At 40.4% G+C, this 27,753-nt stretch overlaps 1 protein-coding gene across 1 annotated transcript in view; it reads left to right on the top strand.

Moving 5' to 3' along the window:
• DNAAF9 (dynein axonemal assembly factor 9) overlaps nt 1-27,753 on the top strand; it is a 124,200-nt gene that overhangs the window by 72,830 nt on the left and 23,617 nt on the right. The window contains exons 21-29 of the mRNA XM_090035105.1: nt 2,712-2,815; nt 7,588-7,734; nt 10,808-10,896; nt 11,186-11,284; nt 11,593-11,710; nt 14,937-15,025; nt 16,343-16,501; nt 19,401-19,526; nt 22,052-22,089. Of these exons, the coding sequence (XP_089891231.1) occupies nt 2,712-2,815; nt 7,588-7,734; nt 10,808-10,896; nt 11,186-11,284; nt 11,593-11,710; nt 14,937-15,025; nt 16,343-16,501; nt 19,401-19,526; nt 22,052-22,089 (969 nt within the window). The remainder of the gene's footprint in view (nt 1-2,711; nt 2,816-7,587; nt 7,735-10,807; nt 10,897-11,185; nt 11,285-11,592; nt 11,711-14,936; nt 15,026-16,342; nt 16,502-19,400; nt 19,527-22,051; nt 22,090-27,753) is intronic.

Below are 27,753 nucleotides of genomic sequence, written 5' to 3'. Positions count from 1 at the left end.
GCTTCAGCAGTCATATTCAGATTGAGTGAGTTTGCTACATCTCAAACGACCAGGGTACATCCGAGTAGGGAAACGTATTAAGCTGGCCATCGCAATATCAGGTTAAGCAAGTTATTGGCTCTCTAGATAATTAAGGTAAAGAATAGGGGTTATGCTTTTTTTTTTTTTTTTTTGGAAAGTTGTATTCATAAAACTTTCCCATTTCAGCACTGTATCTAGGGTGGAATCCTGGTAATCTGAACTGTTGCTTGAAGATGCTTACCAAAGTTAAAATGGCAACAACAAAAAATTAAAATTTAGGCAAAATAATGTACCATATTGAATCTTGTGAGTAGCAGAGGGTAACTTGGTGATCTTTATGTTAGGCACTTGGCTGGACAGATTTTAATTTTTGTGGCCTCTCTTTAGTTCTGAATGCTCTAACCTCCATGCCTTCTCACCCTTTTGTTTCTCTGACATGGTTTGGGAAACTTGGCATCCTTTGAGAGATCTCTGACAAGGTCACAAAGGCAGAGATCCTATTCCATGATGCGTAATTGTGATCCTATTCCATTCTGTTCAGATCCCTGCAGATTCATGGCTGCATCTGCTTCTGTAACAGCTATCACTTTATCCTTAAGACCGTGATTGAAAAGAAAAGAAAAGGAGGCAGTGAAGAAAATGGGGATCAGCCCACATTTTACACAACCAGTTTTGCAGTGACTTAAGCCTGATCCTATTCCACCTCGCTCAAGTCTCTGTAACTGCCTAATAGGTAGAATGCAAAACTCTAGGACTCTTGGTTCACAGAGAAGATACCTTTTATGAGACTAACTAAGAAATCGCAAAAAAAAGTCTTGTTCTGCGGACAAGGTTCTTTGGGTGAATCTGATGCCTTTTAGTAGACCAGCTTCAATAGTTGGAAATTTTTTAGCAAGCTTTCCAGTTTAAAAACCCTTTGTCAGGCTGAGGAAGTTTCTGTTCTGCAAGCTTTTGGGCTCACCTTTCCCTTTCTCAGGCTCAGGGAAAATTTGAAGATGGTAAAAAGTCCCCATAGGTAGAAAATAAACTTCATTTTTAGGTGTAATATATAGGTAGAATGGGATTTGGCCCAGTGTGTTTTTCCTTCTTTCCTTAACCACCCATAAGAAGGCATATACACCTCTGCAATACTTTCTGCCAGCTGACAGAATGGTGAAATCTTTGTTCTGAGGCATGGATTAATAATAGTCTGAGGCTAGACTCTGCTGCTACTTTCATTGTATTTCCTTCTGGTTCTGTTCTCTCTACTCCTTTTCTTTAGCTCATTTCCTCTCTTCATTCTTCTGTGCTGTCTCACAAGTGCTTTCCTGTCTGGCCTGCTGCCCTATTCTTTTAGATAGAAAGTCTGTATCTGATGGCTTTGATCCTGTTGGCAGTTCCTAGTTTCTATTCCGACAGTGGCTTTCTCTTGTAGTAGCAGAAACTGCTTTGCTGCTGTTGGCTTGTGGTGTATTTTTTGTAGCCGAACTCTTCCTCTGGAGCTCATTTTTGTGTTTGGAAAGTAAGTTATGGTAGCAAGGCTGTCTGCACCTGTTTTTCTAGCTGTTTCCATAGGCTAGCCTAGTCTTTTGAAGACCCTAGATGTCTGTAAAGCAGATGAAAAGGAGGTGGTTTAGTAGTATTTCTTTGCACCGCCAGCTAATGGGAAAATTGTTCACGTATGGGAGAATAAAAACTTAAGGTAGAGCCAAACATAATCCCATAGATAGCAGCAAGTGTTGCATCTGCATAGTCCTGTTGCCATCCAAGCATAGCAAAAAGTATTGCAGTGTTGACTCTAGCTGTGTTTAAAAGCAGAGAATGAATTCCTGCTTTGGAGCAGCTATTAGCTCTTTGTCCATTAGGAAATAGTGGTTAAAAAATCCAAACCCTTTTATAGATTTTTTGCTGCATGTGTTGAAAGTTAGCAACAAAGTCAAGTTTGAGAGTTTGTGAAATGAAAGAGAAGTGGGATTTATTTCCCCTGACTTCTTCCCCCCCCCCCCCCAACCTGCTTAAATGCATCTGGACTGTCCCTCTTATGCTCTAAAGCCTGACTTGTTTCAACAGTGTTACTGTTGAAGCAAGTCAGGCTTTAGATGCATAAAAAATGGATTGTCCAGATGTATTTAAGCGGGGGTGGGAGAAGTCAGGGGAAATAAATCCCACTTCCATTTTTGCTTTAGTATCAACAGTTGTGCATCTCTTATCTAAAGTGTTATGTGTTTGTATTCATTAAACAAGTCTTAATGGATTGTGAAATGCAAACAATCGAATGGTATTGTTGCTATTTTCTTCTTAGTATACTGTCATTCTTCTTTTCCCCTTTTTTGCTTTTGTTCAGTTATAACGTAGAATCATTCTCAATTTTATTTTTTTAAGCCCCCAAATAATTGACTAACAAACCCATGCAAGGCACGTAGGGTCATGTTTTATCAAATAAGGCCATTTTACTGGGTTTTCCACCCTGCTGGGAAGACGTAGTGAAAGTTATTGTGTTTTGGACATCTATGCAGATGCACAGATTCATTTCATTTGTCTCTTAACCAGCATAGAAAATGGTGCATTATATTCTGCATGTGATTTAAATTTTGGACTGAAACACAGCTAAGTATTGTACAAAATGGAATAGGATTTATTTGGAAAAAGGCAACATGCAGCTAGATATTGCCGTGTCACATAATACTAATCTATTTTCTTTTCGATTGTAGGTAAATTATACTTCTTTTCAGACGGCATTCTGTTTTCTCATCCCCACCGCGGCAGCATTACCATTTCAAAGAATGACGTGAATTCTATTAAATTCTATGATGGGGTGAGTGGTTCATTTATCCGTTTATCAGTACCTAGTTTTCTAAATTGTTTTTGTCACCTTTACGTAAGTGGATATTATAAAGAAACAGGGGGGTGAGGCAATTTTTCCTGGTGCAGTTTTGTAGCAGAAAAATGTTGTCTTTCAGTAGAGTTGTCATGCAGATGCTATTTGGATTACACAGGGCAAATTTACTTTTTCTCTACTTCATAGCAGTTTCACTGTCAAAGTAGGACAGCATTTTAATATGTGAACTTAATAATCAATAGCTCTGAAGCCTTGTTCCACATTAGAATGTTGTTTTTCTTTTTTCTTTTAATTAAACATGGTGAATAATGTTGAAAGAGTACTGAGAATGAAAGCAAGACTTGTTCTATCTATTTCTGTTTTTGCAAACCCTCCTTTTTTAACTTGATTCTTCAGTCAGCAATAGTTTCAAGGCGTAGCTCCAAGAATATGATATTTAGTTGAAGTGCTTTATTTTGCACAGACCACGGTTAACCTTCAGTCAGATGTTTGTAGTAGCATACCACTTATCACTTAAAAGGTCAGGAGAAGTGTCTTTATCTGCTGGTGTAAAACATTGTGTAAGTGACAGTGTGAAGGGGGTAGCTAATTCACCTTTTCCAGGCAGAGGAAAGGTATGCTGTCTACATGTATTATACGTATTCTTGTTAATTGCCCAAAAACACCCACAACTTGATTATGGTAGGGGTCATCTTTTGGCCACTCTTTAACCAAATTACTTTAGACTGTGACGTGATAATAATTTGCCCAATTATTAATTGAGCTTTTGGTTCTGATGCATTGTTTTGTGATTTCTGGGAATTAAGGTGGGTTAAAGATAGCAGTTTTATTGAAAGGTAGGGCCAACTGTGGTAGACAATTAACTATAACTATCTACCAGTAATTAAATAATAATAAGGAGATTATTTTGGAAGAGCAAAGTTTCATGTGTGCACTAAAAAGGAAAAGCTCCTGTTTTCTTAAGGGTCAAGTATTTTATTAGGCAGTTGTACAGCCATTTCCAAAGAGCATTGTGTAGATAAGAGTCCGTAATGTAAAATAAAGGCATGGGCTTCATTTGAATTGGAAAAAACACAACAGTAAAGAAAACTTTACCTTAGCAGCCATTCCTTTTAAACCATATTGACTGGCCCTTTGTAGTTTAAAAAGCTATTTTAATACTGACCTTCCTTCTATTGTTTAAATCAAGACACTCACTTTCTTAAAATTCAGGCTATTTATGGGAACTGGCTGTCTATCTTGAACTGATGCCAGTTTTTTGTGTAAAGCTAAACCTTGAAGGAAAACTTTATTGTTTAAGTGACTTGGCAAAAAGTGAGGCTGAGCATGCTAAAAATATTGCTAAAAAGTGACAGGAGAATGAGAAGACTCTTATTGTACTTAAGTTGGAAGCTAGTGTAACAGTTAAGGAGGCACCGAGAAATAGCTATTTGTTATAATCTTCAAGTGAACAAATATAAATAAAAGCCGGACCTCAAAATAACACATTTGTCTATAACCTTCTGAAATACAGATTTTTCCCCACCGTTATTTGTCCTCATGATTCTTTTAAAGTAATCATCCTAATGCTGCTGGCCCCCCAACAAATTCAGGGTTGAGTCCCGCTCTTCTGAATTCTGGATTGAAGCCCTTTAATTTCCAGTTACGAGCCTGGTTTGGGCATTGTAACTTCTAAGCCAGTGTTTTCTCTGATAAAATGCTTATTTTCTCAGTCTAGTTGGAGGAAGATTTATTATTAATAAAAAGTACAGGAAGATTGAATTGATAATCCACACACCAAGGTCTACTAGAATAGTAGACCACAAAGGAAGCATGATGGCACCCTTTGTTTTGTTTCACTTACCACCTCGGTAGCCCAAAAATCAGGCGTGTCCAAGAAAATGCTCTCTCAGCCTCAGTATCCTTACCACCAGGGGACAGGTATAACTTTTCTTGCGTGTTGAGAAATGTCAGCAAGTTCATCAAACTCCTGTGCAAATGTAGCTGTCTCTTCAATCACTTGAAACTATATTTCAGAGGCAATTTCATCACTCCAGTTTTCCATTCTTACTTTTGAGAGATGGTGCCATTTAAACTGTTTCCAGTATCTTTGTGTTCACCATGATTGTTGTAACAATCAGTAATGAATAAGAAATATTAACTCCTCATCAATTTTGAGAGTTCATAGTTGCACTCTATGTCCAGTTCTGGGTGCTGCATTTCAAAAAAGATGTGGAAAGTATTGAAAGAGTCCTTGAGAAGGGCCACGAGAATGATTGATTAAGGAGGACAAACCAGATGAGAAAAGACTAAGGGATCTGGGACTGTTCAGCCTGGGGAAGAGAAGACCAAGGGGAGGAACTTGGTGGCCATCTGTAGTATGTCAGGGGTGAATATTAGCAGCTGAGAGGAAAAACTGTTCACTAGGGCGCCCCAGGGGAGGACAAGGAGCAATGGCCATAAACTGTCAGAGGATGGCTTCAGGTTGGATGCAAGGAAGAGCTTCCTTCCGGTAAGGGGAACCAGAATCTGGACTAGACTTCCCGAGGAGGTGGTGCAGCCCCAACCTTGGAAGTCTTCAAGAGGATACTGTATAGACACCTTGCTGGGATCATTTGATCTCGGCAGTATTCCTGCCCAGAGCAGGGGGGTTGGACTCGATCTTTCAAGGTCCTTTCCGGCCCTAAATTTTTGTGATTCTTTGATATGATTCAAACACACAAGAGGTTGGGAACTTTGCCATGATCCAGAAGTGTAAAGCTAAAAGCAAGGTAGCTGTTATTCCCTTTCCCTTTCTAATTCCCAATTCTTGCAGCTGACTTGTTTCCTCGTGGGACCCTTGTGTGGTTCCACCAAAAAAATAAAACCATTCCACACTTACTGACACTGGAAAGATTGGGGTGGCAGAGAGACAATGCTCAAGAAGTTGTGCGTGTCATGGGACGGGATGGCCTGCAAACCTATTTCCTGGGCTGAACATTTACTGTCGTACAGATGCTGGGACAAGGGGAAGAAGGGGGGGTTGTTTGTTTTTTGTACTAAAATTAAGGTTCAGAAATTGGTCACTTTAAAAGTTCAGTAGTTTTCGGCATCATGGACAGATGTCTTTAAAAAGCACTCATTTTCCCTCTTTCAGTAATCTGCATGGCTTTCATAGAGGAGCACCGTGACTGGAGTCTGTTCATGGGGGGAAAAAAAGAACAATGGGGTTGCTTCTACATGGCTGTGCTGAAAAAATTCCCAAATGAACAAGTTCATATTTAAATGTTGGCCAGTCTAAAATGAACCCTGTTGGAGGGATGTATTATTGGTGACCAACAACAATGATAGTCTTTTGTCTCCTAAACTAAGCAGTGGCAATTCTGGAAGGACTCCAGTTCTGATGCTTGAAAATGCAAGCACGCAACCTCATAGTGTAGCTGTGGAGGCATTTCGGGGCCTGTTTGAGAGGGTGCTTGGAAGTCAGTTTCTTAGGGCTCCTGTACGAGAGCAGCGAGGCTGCTCCGACGTACTGCAATTACGGCACGTTGGAGCAGGTTAAGTTAATTGAGTCTGCTGGAGCATGGTAATTACCACACTCAAGCAGACTCCAGAGTCTTGTCTATAAGCATCCCCACACTGAAAAAGGGCAGTGGGGGGCATGTTAAAGTGACCCATTTTTTTCAGCATGGGGACTCTGATATGTGAGATGCTCCAGGCACTTTAATTAAAGTGGCTCTCAGATCCACTCTAATCAAAGTGTTCCCCACCCCCCTCCTCTGGGAGCACATGTATAAATGCCCTAGTGTACAACACCGACTTCTTGCATAGCTTGTATAGTCCACTTGACTTTTCTCCTTCTGTTTGTAAACAATGGATAAAAACAGTCTTCATTACATGATGCCAAAGCCTAGTTAAAGTTTTATAAAGTGTTTTGAGAATTTTTTGGGTGCAAGTATAATGCAATTTTTAAAATAATAAAATGACATTGGAATTGACCATAGTCCTGCATTGCTGAGCTCTAGGGAACAGAGTTCCAGCAGCTGCATGTTCCTGTTGACACCCAGAAATAGAAATCTGGCAGGAAGAATGGTAGATCTATTTAAACTTCAGCTCACTAGGAGAAGTCATGAGAGAAACATGCTCCGTGCAGCATGCTGAGACACCACGCATAAACTTCATACCTGCATTCTTGATGCACAGTTCCTCTTATAGTAGATGAACCCACCTGATTTCCTACAATATTGCAGATGTTGCCATTTCTTCTACCAGAGGAATTGTGCCACTGGGAAAGTACAGGTAGAGAAGACATGAAATAGTCTGTGGAGGATCACACAAACCTCAGAGCCACTGTTGTACACTTCAGATTGAAGGGCCATGGTTTAATTCATGGGGATGGAGTGGATTTTGACATGTAACTCTTGAGTCTATGGAAAAATTTCCAGGGGACCGATATTTGGGGCTTTTTTTATTTTTTAAAGCTAATGATAAATTCTCTACAGTGGTGTTGAAGGGTTATATCCTGTGATGGCGTTTTTCAGATGCACTGTCAATGTCTAATATGGGTCCTTTGTTGCATACTTATACTGCAGGACTCAAGGGGTTTGTAGATCCTCTTATTGGTATAGCCTTTCTTTTTTTAAAAAAAAAGGCATATGTAAATGTAACTAAATTATCTGATTTGGAGAAGTGATGTTAGTTATTCAAGTAATAAACTCTTTTCTTTTCTTTTTTTCCTTCCAAATTATCAACTGTTAATTCTTAAAACTTCTTTCTCCTTTTCCTTTTAGGACTCTACCAGTGTTGTTGCTGCTCTTTTTATAGACTTCAAAAGTTCCTTGCTGGCCCATCTACCAGTCGAGTTCCATACTCCAAGCAACTTTCTAATGATAGCACTTTTCCCCAAAACAAAGATTTATAAAGCTTTTTACTCGCAGGTAATATAGACATCATTTTTCTTTCACCAAACATAAAAGTATGTTTAACAATGTTTTCTGAATGTCAGGAGTGAGCTTGGAGGAGGATGCAGTAACAAGCTAAATCAGTGGCTCTCAACCTTCTGAGAGTCGAGGCAATCCTCCAAAAATGAATAGTTGGCATTTTCACTTATTTTTGACTATGGAAAAATAAAATAGCAAATTTTCTCTTGTGAGCAACTCGGAAAGATCATAACAACTCAGCAAGTTTTTAATACTGTAAATTCCTATTTGAAATACCTGGGCTTAATCTTGTGAATCGCATTTGCGCACTTAACAGTGTTAACTTTGCATGCGTCTCAGCAACACCTTGGAAAGGATTTTGAGGCACCCTAGAGTGCTGCAGCATGCTGATTGACCGTCACTGTGCTAGATGATCAGCTGAGTAGAACAAAGGATTTGGGGTTTAATATGGGCTGAGTCATGGAGGAAGGCCTCATGATGATTACTGCACTGTTGGTCTGAGGCTATCCTAAAACTGAGAGTATGAGCAGTGCTGGGGTGGTTGCTCAGCACCTCTCTTAGTTATCTACTCTGCCCAGTTGCTAGGCTTGAGGGTTGGGAGCAACAGGGCAGGACTTGATTCTTGGGGGCAGCCCTGCGTTTAGTCAGGTGGCAGTATAGACGTGCCTATAGTTTGGAACATTAGAAGAGCATCTTCTTTGGACATTCACTAAAATTATCTACTTTGGTTCAATAATATACATCTGATTAGGGCAGATCAAGAGAGGGTGCATATCCCTTCCCCCCCACCATCTGACTTGATGACTTGTTACACATCTGTCTCCTGGACATCACACTTTCATGTGCCATTTCCTTCTGGGATGGAGATTTTTTTTTTTGGTGCTGCTAACTTCAGATGTAGTAATTCCCATTGACCATCTTGCCTGTACAGTCAACTTCCTCACTATTCCAGATATCTAGGGATGTAGTCAAATCCAAATTTTGCAGGCTCGCCATGGCCCTGGGCTCTAATTTTGTGGGTAGATTGCGGCTGTCTACCCCCAGTCTGGCCTGGCCTGGCTCCCTGCCTGGCCCTGGCCTGCTGTATGGGGGGAGGAGGCAGGAAATAAACCCTCCCCCAGCTCCTTGTGGGTGTGGAGATGGGTCGCCACTGCTCTTTGGCTGGGCCATGCTGTGCCCCTGGCCCTGCGCAGGGATGGGCTGTTGCTGCCCCAGTGCCAGGCTACCCCCCCCCCCCCACACACACACACCCTACCCCTTCCCAGCTCTCAGTTCTCCCCTTGAGCCAGCTCTGCTCCCCACCAACGTGGCACAGCCACATTGACCTACCAGCTCTGCTCCCCCTGGCCTAGCCCCGCTCTCCCCATCCCCACCCTGTCAGCACCCACTTAGTGCAGGATGTCACTGTGGCTGTGGGGAAATAAAACCAGGGCTGGGCTTCTCTGTGTGTCTGGGCTGCAAGGCTGAGAGGTGGCGTGGGGGCAGCTTCCATCTCAGCTGCTGCCTAGGTGGGATGGCATTTTTACACAGAGCCCTGCTTTTCCCTGCTTTTTTCCTGGGCTCCTTTTTTTTCATCGATTTCTTTGATTTCTCACAGAAAATTCCTGATTTCACATTTTCTGCAAAAATTGCAAAATCTTGATTTCAGTACATCCCTGTTGGTGACTGATGCAAACTATTTGTTTCGTTTTTGGTCTACCACATAGGTTCACTTTAATCTTCACCCCAACCTTTGGCTCTAAGATGCAGCTCCCTTGCTGATTCATCTCTTCTTTTTTTCTGTTTGGAGCAGGATTTTTGCCTAGTCCTAACGTTTCTTGAAGTCGTTTTTCATTCCATTTGATCGGGGCCTCTTTTCTACAGCCTTTTTCCTTAACTTATCCAAATAGCGTAGGATGTCATTAATTCCTAAATTATCAACAATTTGCATTATTGGGTGCCATTGTGAAGAAAGAGTCTGTTGCCTTGAGAGTTTCTTATGAATTGTTAGCAAGTTGTAGCCATAACATCACTTGTCCACTCTCTTGAAAGCCACATGACCTGGTATAATTTAGCAGCATTAAGAATGCAAAGGAGTTAGCAGGTAATGGCTAAAGCTGTCTTCATCCCTTGGTGCTTGTGTGACTGGCTTTAAAAACTCACATTTGGGAGCAGCAGCTTGCAGTGCTTTTTCATTTCATTCAGTTGCCTGGAAGATTGAACTCTCAATTTCAATTACAGGTAAACATTTGTCCACTTTATCTTTCGTACTGTCAGTTAGATGCAATTTAACGTCCGAAAGCAATGTTGAAACAGTCTCTGGCTTTCAGCATACGGCCTGCCCTTTCTTTTTTGCTTTGTCTCTGTCCCAGCCTGCCAGGAAATCTCAGCTGGGCATTGGAAATGCCTCTTGCAAGCTGTCTATAGATGCATTTACTGTAAAATTTCTCTGTGGGGATTGCCAAATAAACATCAAAGCTCTAAACCAAGTCTCTCATTTTGTCTACTCTGTTAAGCTAAGATGTTTTCTGCCAGCAGTGTAGGAGTATGCGACTAGTACTTGTGTTTCTAAATTGAGAGGTAGAACCAGGTGGTGGTTTTGAGAGCTTTGAGGTGCCATCTTTCCTGATTTATTTATTTATTTTATTTATTTTTCATTCTTTCCTCTGTCCTGAGTATGCAGAGCCCCACCAGATTTTGGGACCTGAACATGGAATTGCATACTGTCTTTTTGTACTACAAATCACTAGGTCAGCTTCATGATTTAATCAAGGCTAATTCAGACAACTTTGTTGTGGGAATATTTACCCAATTATAACTGAAAAGAGAAAATATCCTTATTTTCTTAACTAATTTTTTTTTTTATGGTAGATCAGCAGAAGTTCTTGTGATTTACTTTTTGGTCTCCAAGGTCATTGCTTCTCATTGTGAATTTTTATAAATGGGGTGCTGGGGCCACTTTCCAAAAGGGCTCGTTGTTAATACATCTTTACTATTGAACAAAAATAACTTAAAGACATTTTTTACTGTTAAATGTGTAATATTTCATATTCAACTAATTAATCTCTTTTTTTTTCTGGTATTTGTGCAGGTTTTCTCCTCCTGGCAACAAAGGACAAACTCAGGATTATCTTTAAGAGTTGTCCAGGAAGAATTCTTATCGGTGGAACAGAAGAGATTGTAAGTTCATACTATTCAACTTTGTATAATTGCACACGAGTATGATTCTGTTGGTGTTCTGTTTAGCGTCTTGGATACTGTAGAATATAAATATGCATATGGGATTTGAAGAACAAGAATGGTGAAACTTTAGTTTAAAAAATTATAACAAATAATTGTTTTCTTTAACTTTACGCTATTTTTAAACCAGGACTTTCTACATAGATATGCAAATTAAAAATAAAGGAAAAGGCAAGGATTTACTTTGAGCTGAATTAAATGATTAAATTAATGCATGTCCTTGTTTTAGATATTCCAAGATGCAGAAGCTATTTAATGCATTGTCTTATCCTGCTGGGGAAAGAGGAAACCAGCTAAAAATATCTGCTAACCTCCCAGAGCTAGAGCGGTGAGTATTTGGCCTTTGTGTTTGAATTCTCAAAAGATCATGTATTTCCAAAAAACAACCAAACAAACAAAATGCACCCCAACAAAATAAGGTATTTTGCTATCTGAAGTATAATATAAGATCTCTTTTTAGTCTAAATCCTTTTTACTAGTTAGTACCTCTTAAAGTAAGAGAAATATTTTCTATAAAATGTGTTCATTTCTTTTCTGAGACATCTCTTTGGCCTTCCATAAGGTTTAATTGTAGCTCTTTGAAATAAATGGATTCATGTTTTTGTTATTTATAAGGTAAACCTTTGCTTTTGAAAGGTTTCTGCAACATTTTGGAGTCAGCAGTGCAAGTTGTGAGCCAGTAATGAGAGCACACCTTCCTATTTTATTACAAGAGTCGGAAATCATTCCTGTAAGCAAAGCAGAAAATGATAAGGTAAGACAGCAAACAAAACACAAATTTTTTGTAGACCTGAGTGGTTTTACAAAATGCTTGATGTAAACAAAAAAAAAAAAAAAAGGCTTTCCACTTGCTTTGTTAGCCATGTAATTCAGTCGTTGTGCTTCATTACCTTGTAAAATGTGGTTTATTGGATTTTCTTGTTGGTACACAGCATGTACTCCTTTCATATGTGCTAGGTTTTGTGATTTTTTTTTGTTTTTTGTTTTTTTAAACCTTCCTCTTTTTCATCCAAATGGCTCACTCATAAATGAGAATCAAAAGACAACAGTGGTAATATACCTTCAAGTAAACTGATTTATATTTTGGAAAGGGATGCATCAACAATATTAGTCTTTCTTATTTAGTGGGACTTTGAAAAATATAAGTTGCATTCTGTGCACTTCATTTTTTAAACTTACACAAATATTGGTTGCTTAAATTTGCTGCTGTGTATAAATAAAATGCCTCTACAGAGAAATTTAAGAGTAATAACAGATTTAAAACTCGAATGTTTTGAACACCTCTCACAAAGAGGATGTGTTTCATGATTTTTTTTCCAAGTATTTTCAGCCTGTCAAAATAATAAGGATACCAGAGGAAGCAGGAACATAGCCATCTTCTGAATTGTAACCTTCCAGTTTTTCATATTTTATGGATCCTGTGTTGTAGATGCCTAATATTGGCAAGTAACACTGCTTATACATTATTTTAAAGAGTACAGGTTTGGGGACTTTTTTGTACATGTCCATGTTTCCATAACATGTTCATCAGATGTAGTTAAGTGACTGAAGACTTGCTACCTTTTTAACTGTTCAGTTTTTCTGGGTGTTAAAGCCTCTGACTTAACTCCTCTGGGTCATGGTGAGCCCCTCCAGCTTCCTGCATCCCAGTAATCCAGCCCATCAGTATACTGAAAACCATGTGATGCAGTCATCAGCCTGCCAGCAAGGGGCACGGAGCATATTAGCTGTGGGCTCTCAGCACCACACCTGAAGTTGCGCAGTGCTGCTTAGCATGGTTGTCAGCCAGGCTTTGCCATGCAGCTGGCAGGAGGTTGTATGGCACGGCAGCCCTGCCACACATTCAGTTTAAAGCACAATGCACTCCAGCCACGATGTTCTGCATATTCTATGGAATGTTTTTCTGCCATTAACTTGGGGCAGGATTACTATTTATGACACAATGATCCTGCTAAATTGAGTGCTAAGTGTAATGTCTTCCTGAGCCTTCCGTCAAAGACTTGCTGTGCAAGAGTACCAGACAGCTGATACATTTCATCGCCACTTGAAACCTCCCCTTGTTCAGTCATGTTACCATCATAGGAAATGAGATCCTCATGAGGTCATCTGGTCCAGCCCCCCTGCTCAAGGCAGGATCATCCCTAGCTAAACTGTCCTAGTTAAATGTCTTTCTAACCTGCTGTTAAACTTCCAAGAATAGAAATTGCCTGAGGTTAGCCTGTTCAAACGCTCAACCACCCTCATAGTCAGAAAGTTTTTCTTGATCTCCAGCCTAAGTTTCCCCTGCTGAAGCTTGAGGCCACTGCTCCTAGTTCTCTCCCCTGCAGCCACAGAGAAAAATCCATCTCCATCCTCTCTCTAATCACCCTTCAGGTATTTGAAGACTTTTTTTTTTGTCAGACACAAACTTCCTCCTTCTCTTCTCCAGACTAAATAACCTAGTTCGTTCAGCCTTTCCTCATAAGTCTTGCTTCCCAGGCCTCTAATCACTTGTTGTTTTGCACTGGACTCTTTCCAATCAGTTCACATCCTTCTTGAAGTGTGGGGTGCCGAACTGGACAATAGTACTCCAACTTGAGACCTCACCAGTGCTAAATAGAGGGGAAGAATTACTTCCCTTGATTTGCAGGTGACCCACTTGCTAACATAACCCAGTATACTCTTGGCTTTTTTGCAGTAAGAGCACATTGTTAGCTTTTATTCAGTGTATGGTCTCCTGTAACCCCCTAGCCAGCCATTCCCCAGTTTGTATTTGTGCAAGCAATTATTCCATCCCAAATGTAGGATTTTGCACTTATCCTTGTTGAATCTCATCTGGTTGATCTGTGGACCACTTTTCCAGACTGTCCGGGTCATTCTGAATCCTAGCCCTGTCCCCTGGAATATCTGCACCTCCAGCCAACTTGGTATTGTTTGCAGATTTGCTAAGCATTGCTCAGTCCCATCAGCCAAATCATTAATGAAGATGTTGCATGATTAGTGGGCTCAGGGTGGTCCCCTGGGGACTCTCACTTAATACCTCCTCCCAATTAAATCCCAAGTCATTGACTGCTCCTTGAGCACAATGAGCCAACCAGTAAAGTACTTTTTGTCTAACCTGTATTTCCTTAGCTTTGTAACGAAAATGTCAGAGAGAGTGTCAAAAGTCTTGCTAAAGTTAAGGTGTATTGCTTGTACTGCTCTCCCCCCATCCACACAGCCTGTCACCTTACAGAAGGAAATCAGCTTAATCAGGCATGACTCGCTCTTGAAGAATTCATGCTGGCTGTTCCCGATCACCTTGTTTTCCTCTAGTACTTCACAATAGATTCCTTGAAGACCTGCTTTGTGATCTTTCCAGGTATCAAAGTCAAGCTGACTGGTCTCTTAATTCCCTGGGTGGGCACTGCATTTTCCCTTTCCTAGTCATCTGGGACCTCACCTGATCTCCACCAGTCCTCAAAGAGGCTAGCCAAAGGCTCTGAAATGACCTCAGCTAATTCCTTCAGTACCCTAGGGTGCATCCTGTCCAGGCCTGCCAACTTGAAAGCATGTAGCTTCTGTAAACCTTGGCTTTTGTACTTTTAACACACATTTTCCTGCCACGTTTAGCAAAGCTTACCTATGTAGTGTGTTCTGTTCGGGTATGTAGCTAACATCTTGTATTCAGATCCATTTCAGTGCATGTATTTCATTAGCCTTTTATTACATTATTTTGAATAGGTGATCAGTCAGTCTACATGTTATTTACAATGAATAATCATGTACATGATATATCTAGATTGCATAATATATTCTATATATGTATCCACTATTCTCTCCTCTTTTGTGTGTGCTTTGTTTTTTTTCCCTTTCTGCATTTGGTTGCTTGTTTTGTTCTATATTATTTTATCTTCAAGGTTCTAGGAACCAGGGATCTTGTCTTAACTGCTTGGGACATGTCTACTTTGCTTTTTAGGCATAAAAAAAAATAATAAATGTAATTTTTCCTTCAACTTTAGGTGATTGTGACCATCTTAACAGGCCTTCCAGGATGTCGTTGCAGTGATCTCTGTTCTTTTCTGGTTACTTTTAACAAGGAATGTGGAAGGTTGGTGTAGTTTTTAAATGATTTAGAGCAGCACTCATTAAATGTAATGAATGATACATTTCTATTCATTGTGCTGAACTATTACTACAGTATTCCCTGCTTATCTTTTGTGTGTTCCCAATGTTGACTTTTCCTAGAAGGATCCTGTGATGAGAACTGGAATATTACGGATATCATAGTACTAAGTTATTTAAAACTTCACTTGTAATTCCTGGCTTTTTCTAATAGTGTGACTGCCTTATGCCCATTTAGATTAAACCATTTTAGAGCCCAAACCTATCTGTTGGAGCGGTAGTATTTCCAGAGGGGCCAGATGGACCGTTTGTATGTTTTGGTAGGCTGAAAACGATTGGCATTCTCAAAACGTTAAGGGACAGGTGGAGAGATTCCTAATTTTGGTTTCTCTATATATGATCTTACAAGCAGGAACAAAAATGGTAAAAGAAGAATTCCTGCAAGTCTACGTAAGTCTTCATTTAACATGTAGAATATGTTTTTAAAAATAATTTCTTCTGCCTTTTAACAGACCAGAAACTGGCAATAGAACAGAATCATTTAAAGATCTTTTGTTTTCTGAATGCTGACTTTTTTGCCTTTATACAGAGTACTCAAAACCCCACCCTATTCTTTTCCCCTGAATTTCTTATTCTGAATAATTAGGATTTAATCTTAGTAGTAAAATCTGTGCATATGTTGCCAAGACATAGCTTGAATGGAAATCCTGATCCTGTTTTAGCAGTTGGCATCACTAGGTTTTCAGGTAATTTTCTGTTCTGAATCGCACACAGGATGCTGAGGGGGTTTCATGCGCATTTTGGAAGCTGATGGTGAGGGGTTTAGGGTTTTTTTGTATTGTGAACATTCAAAATGATTTCAAGGTCTTCTGCATAAACCCATCATCAAGTATGTTTTGTACTGGTTGAAATTTCAGTTACATTGTAACAATGAAATAGTCATATTCAGGGTGACTCAAATAAGGTCTGTGCTCTCAAATAATATGCCTAAACCAAACTTTATTACTCCATCAGCATGTGGTTTTGATTAGTTCATCTTCTATTGTTTCATATCAAAGGAGTCATAGGTGGAAATTCAAAAAATAGTTGACTGATGTTGAAAGAGCATGAGAAACCTGATTGAAAGAGCATGAGAAACCTGAGAGCGCCCATTGCCTGTAGCACAATTTGCCTGTAGACGTAATTTCTTTGTACTGTCATAGATTTATTTTTGATTAGCCATTGATTCACAATGAAAAGAACAGAAATAATTTAGTATACAGAGAAAACAGAATTAATTTGATTTCTCACTTTGTTTTTTTAGGTGGATCATTTATCGGCAAACTTTGGACAGCCCTGAGTGCTTCAGTGCAGCCCACTTCCAGCGTTACCTCTCCAGTGTCCTTGAGTCCCAGCAGAACCGCAGTGCCCGTCAGGCTGCTTATGCTAGAAAGAAGATGAGGCTGTTGGTGGTCTTACAAGGGTAAGTACCATATTGAATTATTCCTGGTTTTTTTGTTTGTAGGTGTTTAAGACCGTGTTTGAAATGTTAAGTTTCATATGCTGCAGAGTATTTTGCAGCTGATTCTGTTCTCTGTATTTCTGAAGTTCGGTTATCTTGTACTGTATTTATATGTTGTAATTTCTCTCGCCTCCATTTGCAAAATGAGTCTTTCATCATGCTCTGGAAAGTCAGGTTTGGTTTTAGTCTCACCCTTTTCAATTAGTTGTTACAGATATGTGGGACCCTCTATTAGAAGAGTCCCTTATCTCTGATGCTTTTTTCATCCTGGGTGCTGTTAATGGTATTTTCTAACACAGCTCAGTTTTTAAGTGGTTATGAAAGAGACCCTTGTCTTCAAAATGTTGGCAAAAACAAGTACTGGCATCTTGCACCTTCCACTGACTCCCACTTCACATGCAGCGGCCAAGTAGCTTCATAGTTTTAAGGCCCTTTTTCGGGCAAGAAGGGTAGGGAGGAGAGGGGGAGGTATTGCAGGGGGTAATCTGTATATAGAATGGTGGATATCCCTGTGCCAGCAGTACCGTTAGTTTTAATTTCTGGAGACAGCTTCCTGATGTACTTGTGTAAGGCTAAAAATGCCATGAAATTACTTATTTCTCGGCTTTTTTCCCAATGGACATAATTTATCATGGAAAAGAGAACAATAAGGCGCAAAGCAAATGTACAACAGCACGTTGCATCGTGCAGAAAAACATGTTAGCTCAGCTCACGTCATCCATTTCCCATTTAATTTTATTTGAAAGGTTATTAAAATGCTTAAAATGTTTGGACAAAATTGAGGGTGGGGCACCATTCCCTTCTATTGTATATTTGTATCTATTGTGTCAAAAATTACTGAAATTTCCTTATAGTCCAGCCTATGTTTTAGAGTGGCTTGAAAATACTTCAGGAAGTGAGATTTAGCAGGTGGTATTTAGTTATGGTCTTTGAAAGAATTAAGCCTTTTTTTACCCCCACCCTCTGCAAAATTGAAAGAGCTTTTAAATAAGTGCTGAAGGATTATTCCTACACAAGACCTATTCATTATTCATCTCTCTCGTTCCTAATGTGAACAGTAATCTGAGTTACCTTATCTTGAATTGAGTTTTTAAAATGACAGAAATCTATATTGTAACTAAAAGACCTGTAACTGTTCTTTGCAATTCTGCAGGAATTTGTGTTGCTATATATGGGTATAAACTTATTTCTGGAATCTTAAATGTAAGTCAGGCAAGTTTGTTTTTGCACTGTGAATCGTAGCTTAATAGTTCCTATAGCTTGCATTTTCAAAAGTTCAGTCTGCCAACCCCCTCCTCCCCCCCCCCCCCAAAAAAAAGGCGGCAAGCCTATCATTATTTGATTTATTTTTTTTCCCCAGTTTTTTCTGATAAATACAAATTGAAGAGGGGATTTTAAGTAGCTACAAAGCAAGTGTCCTTAGGTATATGGGATGGGCTGGAGGGGATCTGTTGGTTCTTGACTCTGAGATATAGGATCTTTCTTTTTCACATGTGTTTCTGAAAGTTGACAGCTTTGTCAGCACAGCTCATCCTGCTGACAGTCACTCAGGCTAATCTTATTTTGACTCTATTTCTTTAAGTTTCTACTTGGAAAGTGAAAGGAAACTACTTTAACTATCTTTCTTTTATACATTAAGTACAGTTTTCAATTTAGATTTTAAATGGATGAAACCTTATAAAGGGGGATGGGGAGAAAAATCCAAAAAGGTACTTAGTGTAATCTCAATATAGAAAATTCCCTCTTGCGTGACCACCAGTTCAGCTACTCTTTGCCTCTGTGGGGAGCTTCATTATAAAGAAACCTATTGCAGCTTTGTTTTTACCACTGGAGCTCTTCAGTTATCTCATAGCAAACCTGGGAAAAAATCTGCATGAGTTTAGTTCTTCTAAGAGGCCAGGGTCACAAAATAAGTCAGTGGGGTTTTTTTTTTCATTTTTATCCCAATAGAGTATTTAGCGATGAAAGAATTTGCCACTTGAAAGCAAAGCTCAGTTTAGTCTGTATTAGCTTAGATTCTCATACACTAGCACAGGGCCAGCAATATTTTCCAGCAGTGACCCAGCTTGGGTATGAGGTGGGAAGGTGCTAGGGCCCAGCCACCTCCAAAGAGGCTGGGTACCCAGCTGCACTGCAATGCAGGCAGAGCCCCCAGCCACCTAATGCCACCGAAGCCACCAGATCCAAAGACTCCTTCGGCTTTATGCTGCCAACCTGCAGTAGCACAAAGTGGCAGTCTTTTTTAGAGTTAAAAGCATAGTTGAGAAATATTATTACAGTTGAATGTTTACATTGAAATGCCACTTGCACAAAATGTCAGATGTCCGTGTTGGTCTCGATTTTTTCTATTTTCCCCTTTTTGTTCATGAAACGTAACAATTTGGGCATAGATCAAACCTAGCACCTCTTTTAACTCTTCAGCTACCCTGTTCCTGTAATGCTTGCAGGAGTTATCACACTACTTTATTCCTACCATCCACATTTCTGTGCTTTTGGAAAGCAAAAATTTTAAGTTTAGAGCAGGGCAAGGTTCTTTGAATCAATGTGATATCTTTTATTAGACCATTAAAAGATGTCACATCTACTCGAAGAACCTTGCCTGCCTGTGTCCTTAGACGAACACGGCTACAACCAACACCACAGCGAGTTTAGAGTAGTGCATTTCACAATAGCAATGAGTAATCTGATTTTTAACGATGCTTATTTTATTTGCATATGTATTTTAAAGTCTGATATTTTCTACATACTGACTTTTACAACAGACAGTTTCTTAGAACTCCATCATTTACCTTGATGCGCTGTTGTCCTGTGACCCAACTGAAATATAAAAAAACATCTCTTTGCTGGTTTCTCTTTGCAGATATACAGACGTGATTGATGTTGTACAGGCCCTGCAGACTCACCCTGATCCTGAGGTGAAGTCCTCTTTCATCATTGGGACAATTAATACTTGCGTGGAACCTCTTAGCTGCTATATGGAACATAGGTACATTTTTAGCATTTTGTATTACTTGGGATTTCAAATGTGCAAATAGTTTGTGGTCCATTCTGTCGCACGAGACCTTTGCATGGGCTATGCTAACGTATCTGCATGTAAAAAACCTCTTTAAAATTGAGACCATCAATTGGAAATGTAAAAATCACTTTAAAAAGTTTGCCCTTGGAAAGAAATTAAGGTTGGCCTCCATGGATTTTTTTAAAAATTAAAGGTAAAATCAATCGTATTCTACTTAATTTTACCATACATTTAAAACACTTCAGTGCTTCTCCAGCAATGTTTTATATTTCTTGTTGCCAAGTCATGCCTTTTTATTTCAGTTGGATTTATGCTTTAATTGCAGCTTTATTTTTTAGAACTGTAAGTTTAACAAAGACATTATGGACTCAAGATGTGAAATTTTTTTGGATCTTAGTCCTAAATTTTAAAGGTTAATGTGACAAAGGATGGGAAAGAAAATTCTAGGAATCTCAAGGTTGGATTTCTTAGATTATGAAAAGAGTGGCTATATCTAACACTTTGAAGAGAACAGTGCCATTCTTCATGAAGTCTTCTGGCATGCCTCCTCTAAACTGCTGAGCCTGAAAAAAAAATCTTAAGTAGCTAAAAATGTTTCTGTAGGGGATGCTGTTTTGGGGAACAGAACTGATTTTTTTCAGACTTAATACATGCACTGTATACTATTGTAACAGGTAGCTTTGTATAGGATGTCTTGCAACTAATCTAATATCTTTTCTTAAAGGTAGAGAGTGGGTAGAATTATGATCCTCAAAAAAAAAAATGTGCAGGAGGTTGTCATTATTTAATATAGCTTGCTAGTGTCTTCAGCTTGCAACTAAAGCTTTTGCTCAGTACAAGATTATCCTTTCAAGGCCCCAGAGCAAAATCTCATGCAACCAATTTGCTAATAATCAGGGCAAGGGGTACGACTCGTATTAGAAAGTTTGTATTAGATAGAACTGCTCCGTTTTGGTCTCAGTGGAGAAGCAAGTATGTAACACAAAGACAAAAGCCATTTCAGTTCTCAGGAACCAGACTGAAGGACCCAAATGCAATAAATCTAACTCTTCCAGAATTTTAGTGAATACCAGTTTGGCTTTCCTATAATTTTTCAATTTGCTGTAGATAATGTTAGCTAGAAATAGATGTTACTAAAAATACTCCATTAGGCCTATGATCAAAGGGATTGCAGGTTATCTTCTGAAGTGTGAAGTAGCTGTTGATGGGGAAAAGACACAGCCCCTGTCACAGCTATTTCTGTCTTGCTTTGAAGTTCCTTCTGGTAATAGCTTATAGAAGTACAAAATCAAGCAGACCTTAAATGGCCTCATGGTTTCAGTGCCACTAGAAGTCTCTGAGTGTCGAAACTTCAGCCATTTCACTCGAAAGAGTCCCAAAGGCTGATGATGTGGGGTAGTGTTCAGTTCGAACCTTGTGTTGGGGAGTAGGAGGGTGTCTCTTAAGTTCATCACTATGGCTGTTCAGCTACATCACACTCTGAGGTTGTCATATCAAGTGTCTTTATGATGGGAGGCAATGGGGAGGGTAAGGGAAATATTTATTTTAGTTCCAGATCTGTTGTACTGGAGTTGCTATAGGTGTGATCATTGAGCAGTCACTTCAGCAGTGATGTATTTTTATCTCTCCATGCCAGAAGCTTGTGTGGGTATTGAGCTACAGGTAAAGAACACCAAAGGCGTGTATCATCCGATAAACGGCATAGGCTGTTTTAAAGACATGATCATGCTGGTTAAGTTTTTCAGAATACATGCCAACACTTTGCTAATTAATATAGTGCAATACAAGACAGGGGGTGCATCTACCCATGCACTTGACTGTGGAGGAGACTAATTAGCTCCATAGTAAAGCGTCACCATCTACACACACACTGATACTGGGGTGCAGTAAACCAGTTAATTCTCCCATAAGATTGTACTGTCAAGCACAGTGCTGTCTTAGGGAGGAGTAATTAACTGCACTGAAATGCACGTGAAGATGGTGACCAGGTGAGGGCCAGACTCCTGCCTGGCCACACAGCTCCACATGTTCAGCACCCTTGTGCCCCATCCAGCCCTTCTGCTGCCATCTGGAGCCCAGGGCTGATCCCCAATGCCCCCTACCAGCCCATGCCTGCTCTGCCATGGCTTAAATTGCTGCTGTCCGAGGAGCAGTGTACACAGCTCTCAGACAGCTCCAGAGTTTATTGCTTAATCTTAATTTCATGTGTAGATGCCCCCAGGATGAACAATGGGAAATAGTTTGTGAAGCCAGGAAGCTTAACAGAAAAAAAATTGTCCAAATGCTTCTAAAGGAAAGGAGAGTGTTTGGGTAAATGGTACCTGGAAGACTTCTGCTAGCATGAAAGAAAATAAGAAAATGAGTTTCAGTGGTGGTGGCTGCAGGTCGCGTATTATCATTGTCAGTGCCCAAACAGTTGGGAAGTCTTCAGCTCTTTTAAAATAGGTAATATGGTTGCTTTCTTAAAGTTAACATGATTTCTTTTTGTTTCCTAGATTTCTTTTTCCTAAGTTCCTGGACCAATGTTCACAAGGTACATACTTTCATTTTTCTTTAGGAAATAATGCAAAACAAAATACTTTGGCCTAAAAGCATTGTCTGGATCACTGGATTCCAACTTTCTTTAGTCTGAAGACCAAACACGTGTGTTTTTTTTTTCAAAACAGTCTTTTGTAGTACTGGAGAAAATGGTCACATGTGCCTGGAGTCCTACGCCTCTTCCCCCAGTGCCTAGCATGGGAGGTGTGTTGGGAAGAAGGGTTGGCTAGACTGCAATGCATTTTAGATACTCCCAGCCCATGGGTTTTTTGCTGTCTGACATGCAGTAGAGTAGACTCCTAGCTGCTGTAATCTTGGGTGTGACGGGGAATTAAGAAGCTGTAACTGGTTGGGTTTTCAGTTCCATTCTGCTGGACAGCAGTGTGGGAAACTGGAGCCATCTGTCCAAGCCACCCTGGCTCGGATGGACCCAGTCCTTTCCTCATAACCTAGTGAAGCAGGCAGTGGGACAATTAAGGGGGTTCCCTTTATTTCCTTTGCTCTGATGCAGTAGGGAGGTGCCCGGTTCTTTCAATCCGTATCTGCGTGGCTCCTGTACTTGCAGGCAAGACAGGAGACTATCTTCCCTGTTCCCCCATTTCCTCCTTTAGCAGTTGGTCCAGTTAAAAACATTTCAGTGCAGGGCATAACTCTGGGGTTGCATTTATTTGTAATGAAATCCACTTTCTTTATAACATCCTTAAGAACCTCATGCTGAATAGCACAGCTTTAGGTTTCAGATAAGAAGTAACAATGGCTGAGTACATGTTTTGATGAATGGACTGTAACATGGATAGAAAGCTGGCTGGGTCATTGGGTTCAATGGGTAGTGATCATGATCAGTGTCTCGCTGTCTAGTTGGCAGCTGGTATCAAGTGGAGTGCCCCATGAGCTGGTCCTGGGCTTGGTTTTGTTCAATATTTTCATTAACAATCTGAAAGATGGCATAGAGGTCACCCTCAGCAAGTTTTCAGGTGACGCCAAGCTGGGGGAGTAGTAAATATGATAGACAGTCAAGCTAGGATTCAGAGTGACCTTGACAAATTGACGAGTCGGGCCAAAAGAAATCTCATGCAGTTCAACAAGGACAAGTGCAAAGTCCTGCATTTAGGATAGAACAGTCCCATGTGCCAGGACAGGCTGGGGGCTGAGTGACTGGGCAGCAGCTCTGCAGAAAAGGACCTGGAGGTGACAATGGGCAATAAGCTGGATATAAGTCAGCAGTGTGCCGTTGTTGCCAAGAAGGCTACCGGCATCCTGGGCTGCATTGGTAGGACCACTGCCAGCAGATAGAGGGCAGTGATTTTTCCCCCTCTATTCAGCACTGGGGAGGCCACATCTGGAGTCCTGTGTCCAGTTGTGGGGCTTCCACTGCAGAAAGGATGTGGACACACTGGAGAGAGTCCAGCGGAGGGCAGTGAAAATGGTTAAGGGGCTGGGGGACAGGACTGGTGAGGAGAGGCTGAGGGAGCTGGGGTGATTGAGTGTGCAGAAGAGAAGACCGAGGGGGATTGAATAGCAGCCGTCACGGGAAGTTGAGGTTGGATATTAGGATAAACATTCTCATGAGGAGGGTGGTGAAGCACTGGAACAGGCTCCCCAGAGAGGTGGTGGCATCTCCATCCTTGGAGGTGTTGAAGACCTGGCTAGACAAAGCCTTGGCTGGGATGATGTAGTTGGGGCTGGTACTGCTAGGAGCAGGGGTTGGACTAGATGCGACCTCCTGAGGTCCCTTCCCGCCCTCGTTTTCTATGATTTTTGATTTTGTGTTTCTGTATCATGTTACATATTGCTCAGTGAGCTGAATGAAAGTGTTACTGCATGAAAATTCCCTCCTGGGAGGCATCTCTATATAGAGACAAGGATTGAAATTGTGTTATCTTTTGTAACAGTTGCTTCCTTTTCTTTGAGTTCTTGAAAAAGTTTATGGAAGTGCTTTGTTCCCTTGTAGCTATAATTTCAATGAAAACTGCTTTTTTAGTATGACAGAAATCTCATTTTACTGTGAAGTGACAAAATAAGAACGGCACTGCTTTCAGGAGATCTGTTTTTAGTCATATCTGCTGACTTAGAAACAAAGTGCTTAGTACCTTATCCTGCTGTTCACAGGAGGAAGTCAGAACAGGTGAGAGTGTCCCTTTACAACAGGAGTATCCCTCTCTCCATGTGCATAATTGAGCAAATTGTCATTTAAGTTTTAAGTGGGAGACTAAAATCAGAAACTGCCTCCTGTGAGATCCTGGTGAAGACTCTTGTGTTTGTTCAATGTGATCAAAACAATGATGATGAAAAGTACTGTTCTTCAAAGTAAAAAGACAATTTCGCCTTCCCTGCATGGTCAACCGGAGATCAGAAAGCTGGTATTCTTGCCCTGATGATAGGAAAGAGTCCCTGGTCACGCCTCACCTCAGTTACTTTGGCATTTTTAGGGTTGTAGCTATAGTTGTAAGAACAAATTCTTTACCTCTTGTTTGACACTTTAACTTGATAGTCTTGTTACCCCATATCAGAAAAGATGACGTATATGTTAGCGTTGTCGTGCTGAAAGGAGAAGTTAAGAGAAAAAACCCTCCTCTGAATAACTGAAATTAAGAAGAGATGACTATAATCGGGAGACAAACCCTGAGAGAATGGAATAGTGAATAACATAAAATGTTACATTTGTAACATTTAAAGGACATTCACAAAGGAGCAACACAAGCGATTAGGGATGTGGAGGAAATTCTGTTTTGAAGAGGTATTTTAAAATCGGGTCTGTTTTGAAACCGTCCTCAAAATAGACTAAGTGGGTGGTATTGAGAAATTGTCCGTCACAAGAGCAAGGGTCACTAATTAAACTAAGAAGTGGTGAATGCAGAAATTCTCTGCGACTTGGGAACTCATCGCCACAGGATATTAAGGCTAAAAATTGATCAACATCCAAGGACTATCTGGGATCTTCCTGCATACTTTTGCCCATATGTTGTGATATCAATGCAGAAGGGAGAAGAATTCCAGAGATAAGTCCCTGGAGATGAAAGCCTCTTTGAAGAGTGCCAGATTATCTTATGGCTGCCTGATGCTTGGCCTCTTGTCCCTTTCTTTGGAAATGAATAATTGCTGTTGGAGATGAGATACTGAAGTAGGTGGACCTAGACTCTCCCCCAGAATGGCAAATCCAGTGTTCCTGAGAAGGTGCTGATTTTTCTAATACTGTTTTTAAGACGAAAAGTCCAGTTGAACAGTACTTGAAGTTCAGGTTCCCTTTATAGTTCATCTTTGCCTGAGGTCCTCTATCCATGTTAGGCCATTGCATGTCTCTGTTCCACGGTCCTCTTTCTCGTCTACACCTATAGATGTGTTGCTGCAGTACATACCAACCCTAGTCATGGATGTAGGGACCCCATTGTGCCAAGGACTATGTAAATATGGAACAAAAAGCTTGCAGCACAAGTCCCAAGCTGAGGCGACAGATGGATATGGCTGGGGGGGTGGAAATGAGAAAATATTAATCAACGTGATAAACAGTTACCTCAGTTGCACTTTGCTAATTTGCTGTAAAAGCTCCCGTTTTGGGGGGTCAGTAGGCACAGTAATATGATGCATTAACCTTTAGCCCTAGACTTGCAGTTCTGTGGTACAGCTTCCAGATCTCGGCACTTGGTGAATATGTGTCTGCATTAAAGAAAGAACATGCAATTTAAGGTGATGGACAGTTCTTGCTTTGGAAAGCCACAAGACTTGAATAACAGGTCAGGCCAGAAACAGATTGGGAGAAGTCTAATGAGGAACTTTCACAGCACCTGTCAGTACTATGTGTAGCCTTAGGCTGTTCTCTCTTGTTTCTTCCTTGCATTTAAAATTGCCCAAATAGACTCTCATCTATCTCTCTCCTATGTACTCCAGCAGTCCCCTCTTACTCTCAGACCATTAAATTGTTATCTCTTGCAGCTTTATTTTTGAACAGAGGTGGGGAGAGACGGCAGTCTCTTCTCTATGGATGAGATGCACCAGAGGATCTCTTAATAGCAGATATCAATGTGGCATAAAATTGTCTATCTATATCTGGCAGTGGGAAAGGATGGATGATTGTTGTAAAATAAACATACGTGAGCTTTCCTTGCTCTTTCCTAACAGTTATTCCCTGGGTTGAGCACATTCCTACTAACTTCATTTAGACTGGTTTGCAAATAAGGAGACAAAACCAAGCCCTCTTGGAAATACAGTGATGTGAGGGCAGTTCAAGCGGTAAAAGGTCCGAATCAGTAGGGAGCAAAATTGGGTTTAAGGATCTCCAATTTTCACTTAACTACCTTCCTGTCTCAGTCTTCCCTCTCACCCCTTATGTCCAGTTGCCTGGTTTTGCTAATGAGGCCCAATCTTGTGAATGCGTGCAGACGTGGCTAAAGGTCTGCACATTATTGTCTGGAGGACTCGCAGAGCAGAACCAATTTCAAGTAGCTCCATAAGGTAGTGTGAGACTTCATAGACAGCCACTATGGTAGAAATGATTCTTAAATACCCATCGGTGCCTGTGAACAAGGAGTGTAAGACAACACTTTTTCCTTCCCACTTTTTTTTTTTACCCGATTTCAGATTTTCTTGATACCATTTTTTCTGTCTTTCTCTTTTGTTTTCAATCCTTGACCTCTCGGTAGTTCTGTACATAAAATATTTATAGCACAATAGTGGCAGATGCTCTGTCAATTAAAACAACACTAACGTAAACGTGCTGCTGGGTTTTTTTCCATCAAAATTGTAAATTAATTTATAGCAAGCAATTTGCAGTTGATCCATTTGGTGGCGCCAGTCAAATGAAGGAAAATATTTTCAAGTTGATATCCAGTATTATGTGCAGCATGAAATTACGCTGTGCTTAGTGGTGTGTCTAGTCTTACCTTGCATTTCAGTTCATTTGGGTTCACAAACATGAACTCGGGAATCTATCTGTTAACTTTTGAATTTCTCTGTACATGCTCATCTGTCTCCAGTCTCTCCATCCAAGTTTTGTCATCCACAACTGTCGCTGTTTCTTAGGTTACTGTAAGAACTTTTGAGGGATGCAAGTGATATGATGTTGAATTAAATGTTAACGTTTCAGAATTTCTTTCCACTAGTTTTCCTCGAAGGGGTCAGTTGCGCCAGTCCCCTTTCTTCAGTCTCAGTTTAGTGCCCCTAGCATAGGGAAAATACCTGAAGTAGGCTACAGATTCTGCTAGGGACTCAACAATCCTCTCTTAATGCTGAAGCAATAGTGTTGGATTTACTAGGGGCCCTACATGGTCAGCTCTGTCATCCCTTAGATGAGGAATTAACATTTCCTTCTGGAAGAATTCCTGTGTCACATAATTGGAAATGATTGATCACAAAATGCCTTGAGAAATGAGTAGGGGGATCACATCCAAATGCCATTATACATTCTTTTCCTTCGTAAAAACAATTCCAGTGCCCAAGGCTCGTTGGCTCTGCTGTCTCCGATTCCCTTTAGAAGGCATTTGCAGCAGCAACAGCTGGTTCCCATTAAACCTGCAATTTGTCTGCATGGTGTACCTGTTACTTTGCCAGGTACAAAATGGCGTTTTCTGTATTTAAATGCTGGAAGGCTCTTCTGGTTGAGAACAATAATTGTTTCTTAGCTCCCTTTGATGGAGTTAGACCTGAATAAAAGGATAACCTCACA

Source organism: Crocodylus siamensis, chromosome 2 (genome assembly GCF_052110815.1).
Source record: "Crocodylus siamensis isolate JL-2025a chromosome 2, ASM5211081v1, whole genome shotgun sequence".
In the NCBI taxonomy this organism is placed as follows: Eukaryota; Metazoa; Chordata; order Crocodylia; family Crocodylidae; genus Crocodylus; species Crocodylus siamensis.
Note: the sequence above shows the minus strand (reverse complement) of the source record. Positions and strands in the feature narration are given on the sequence as shown.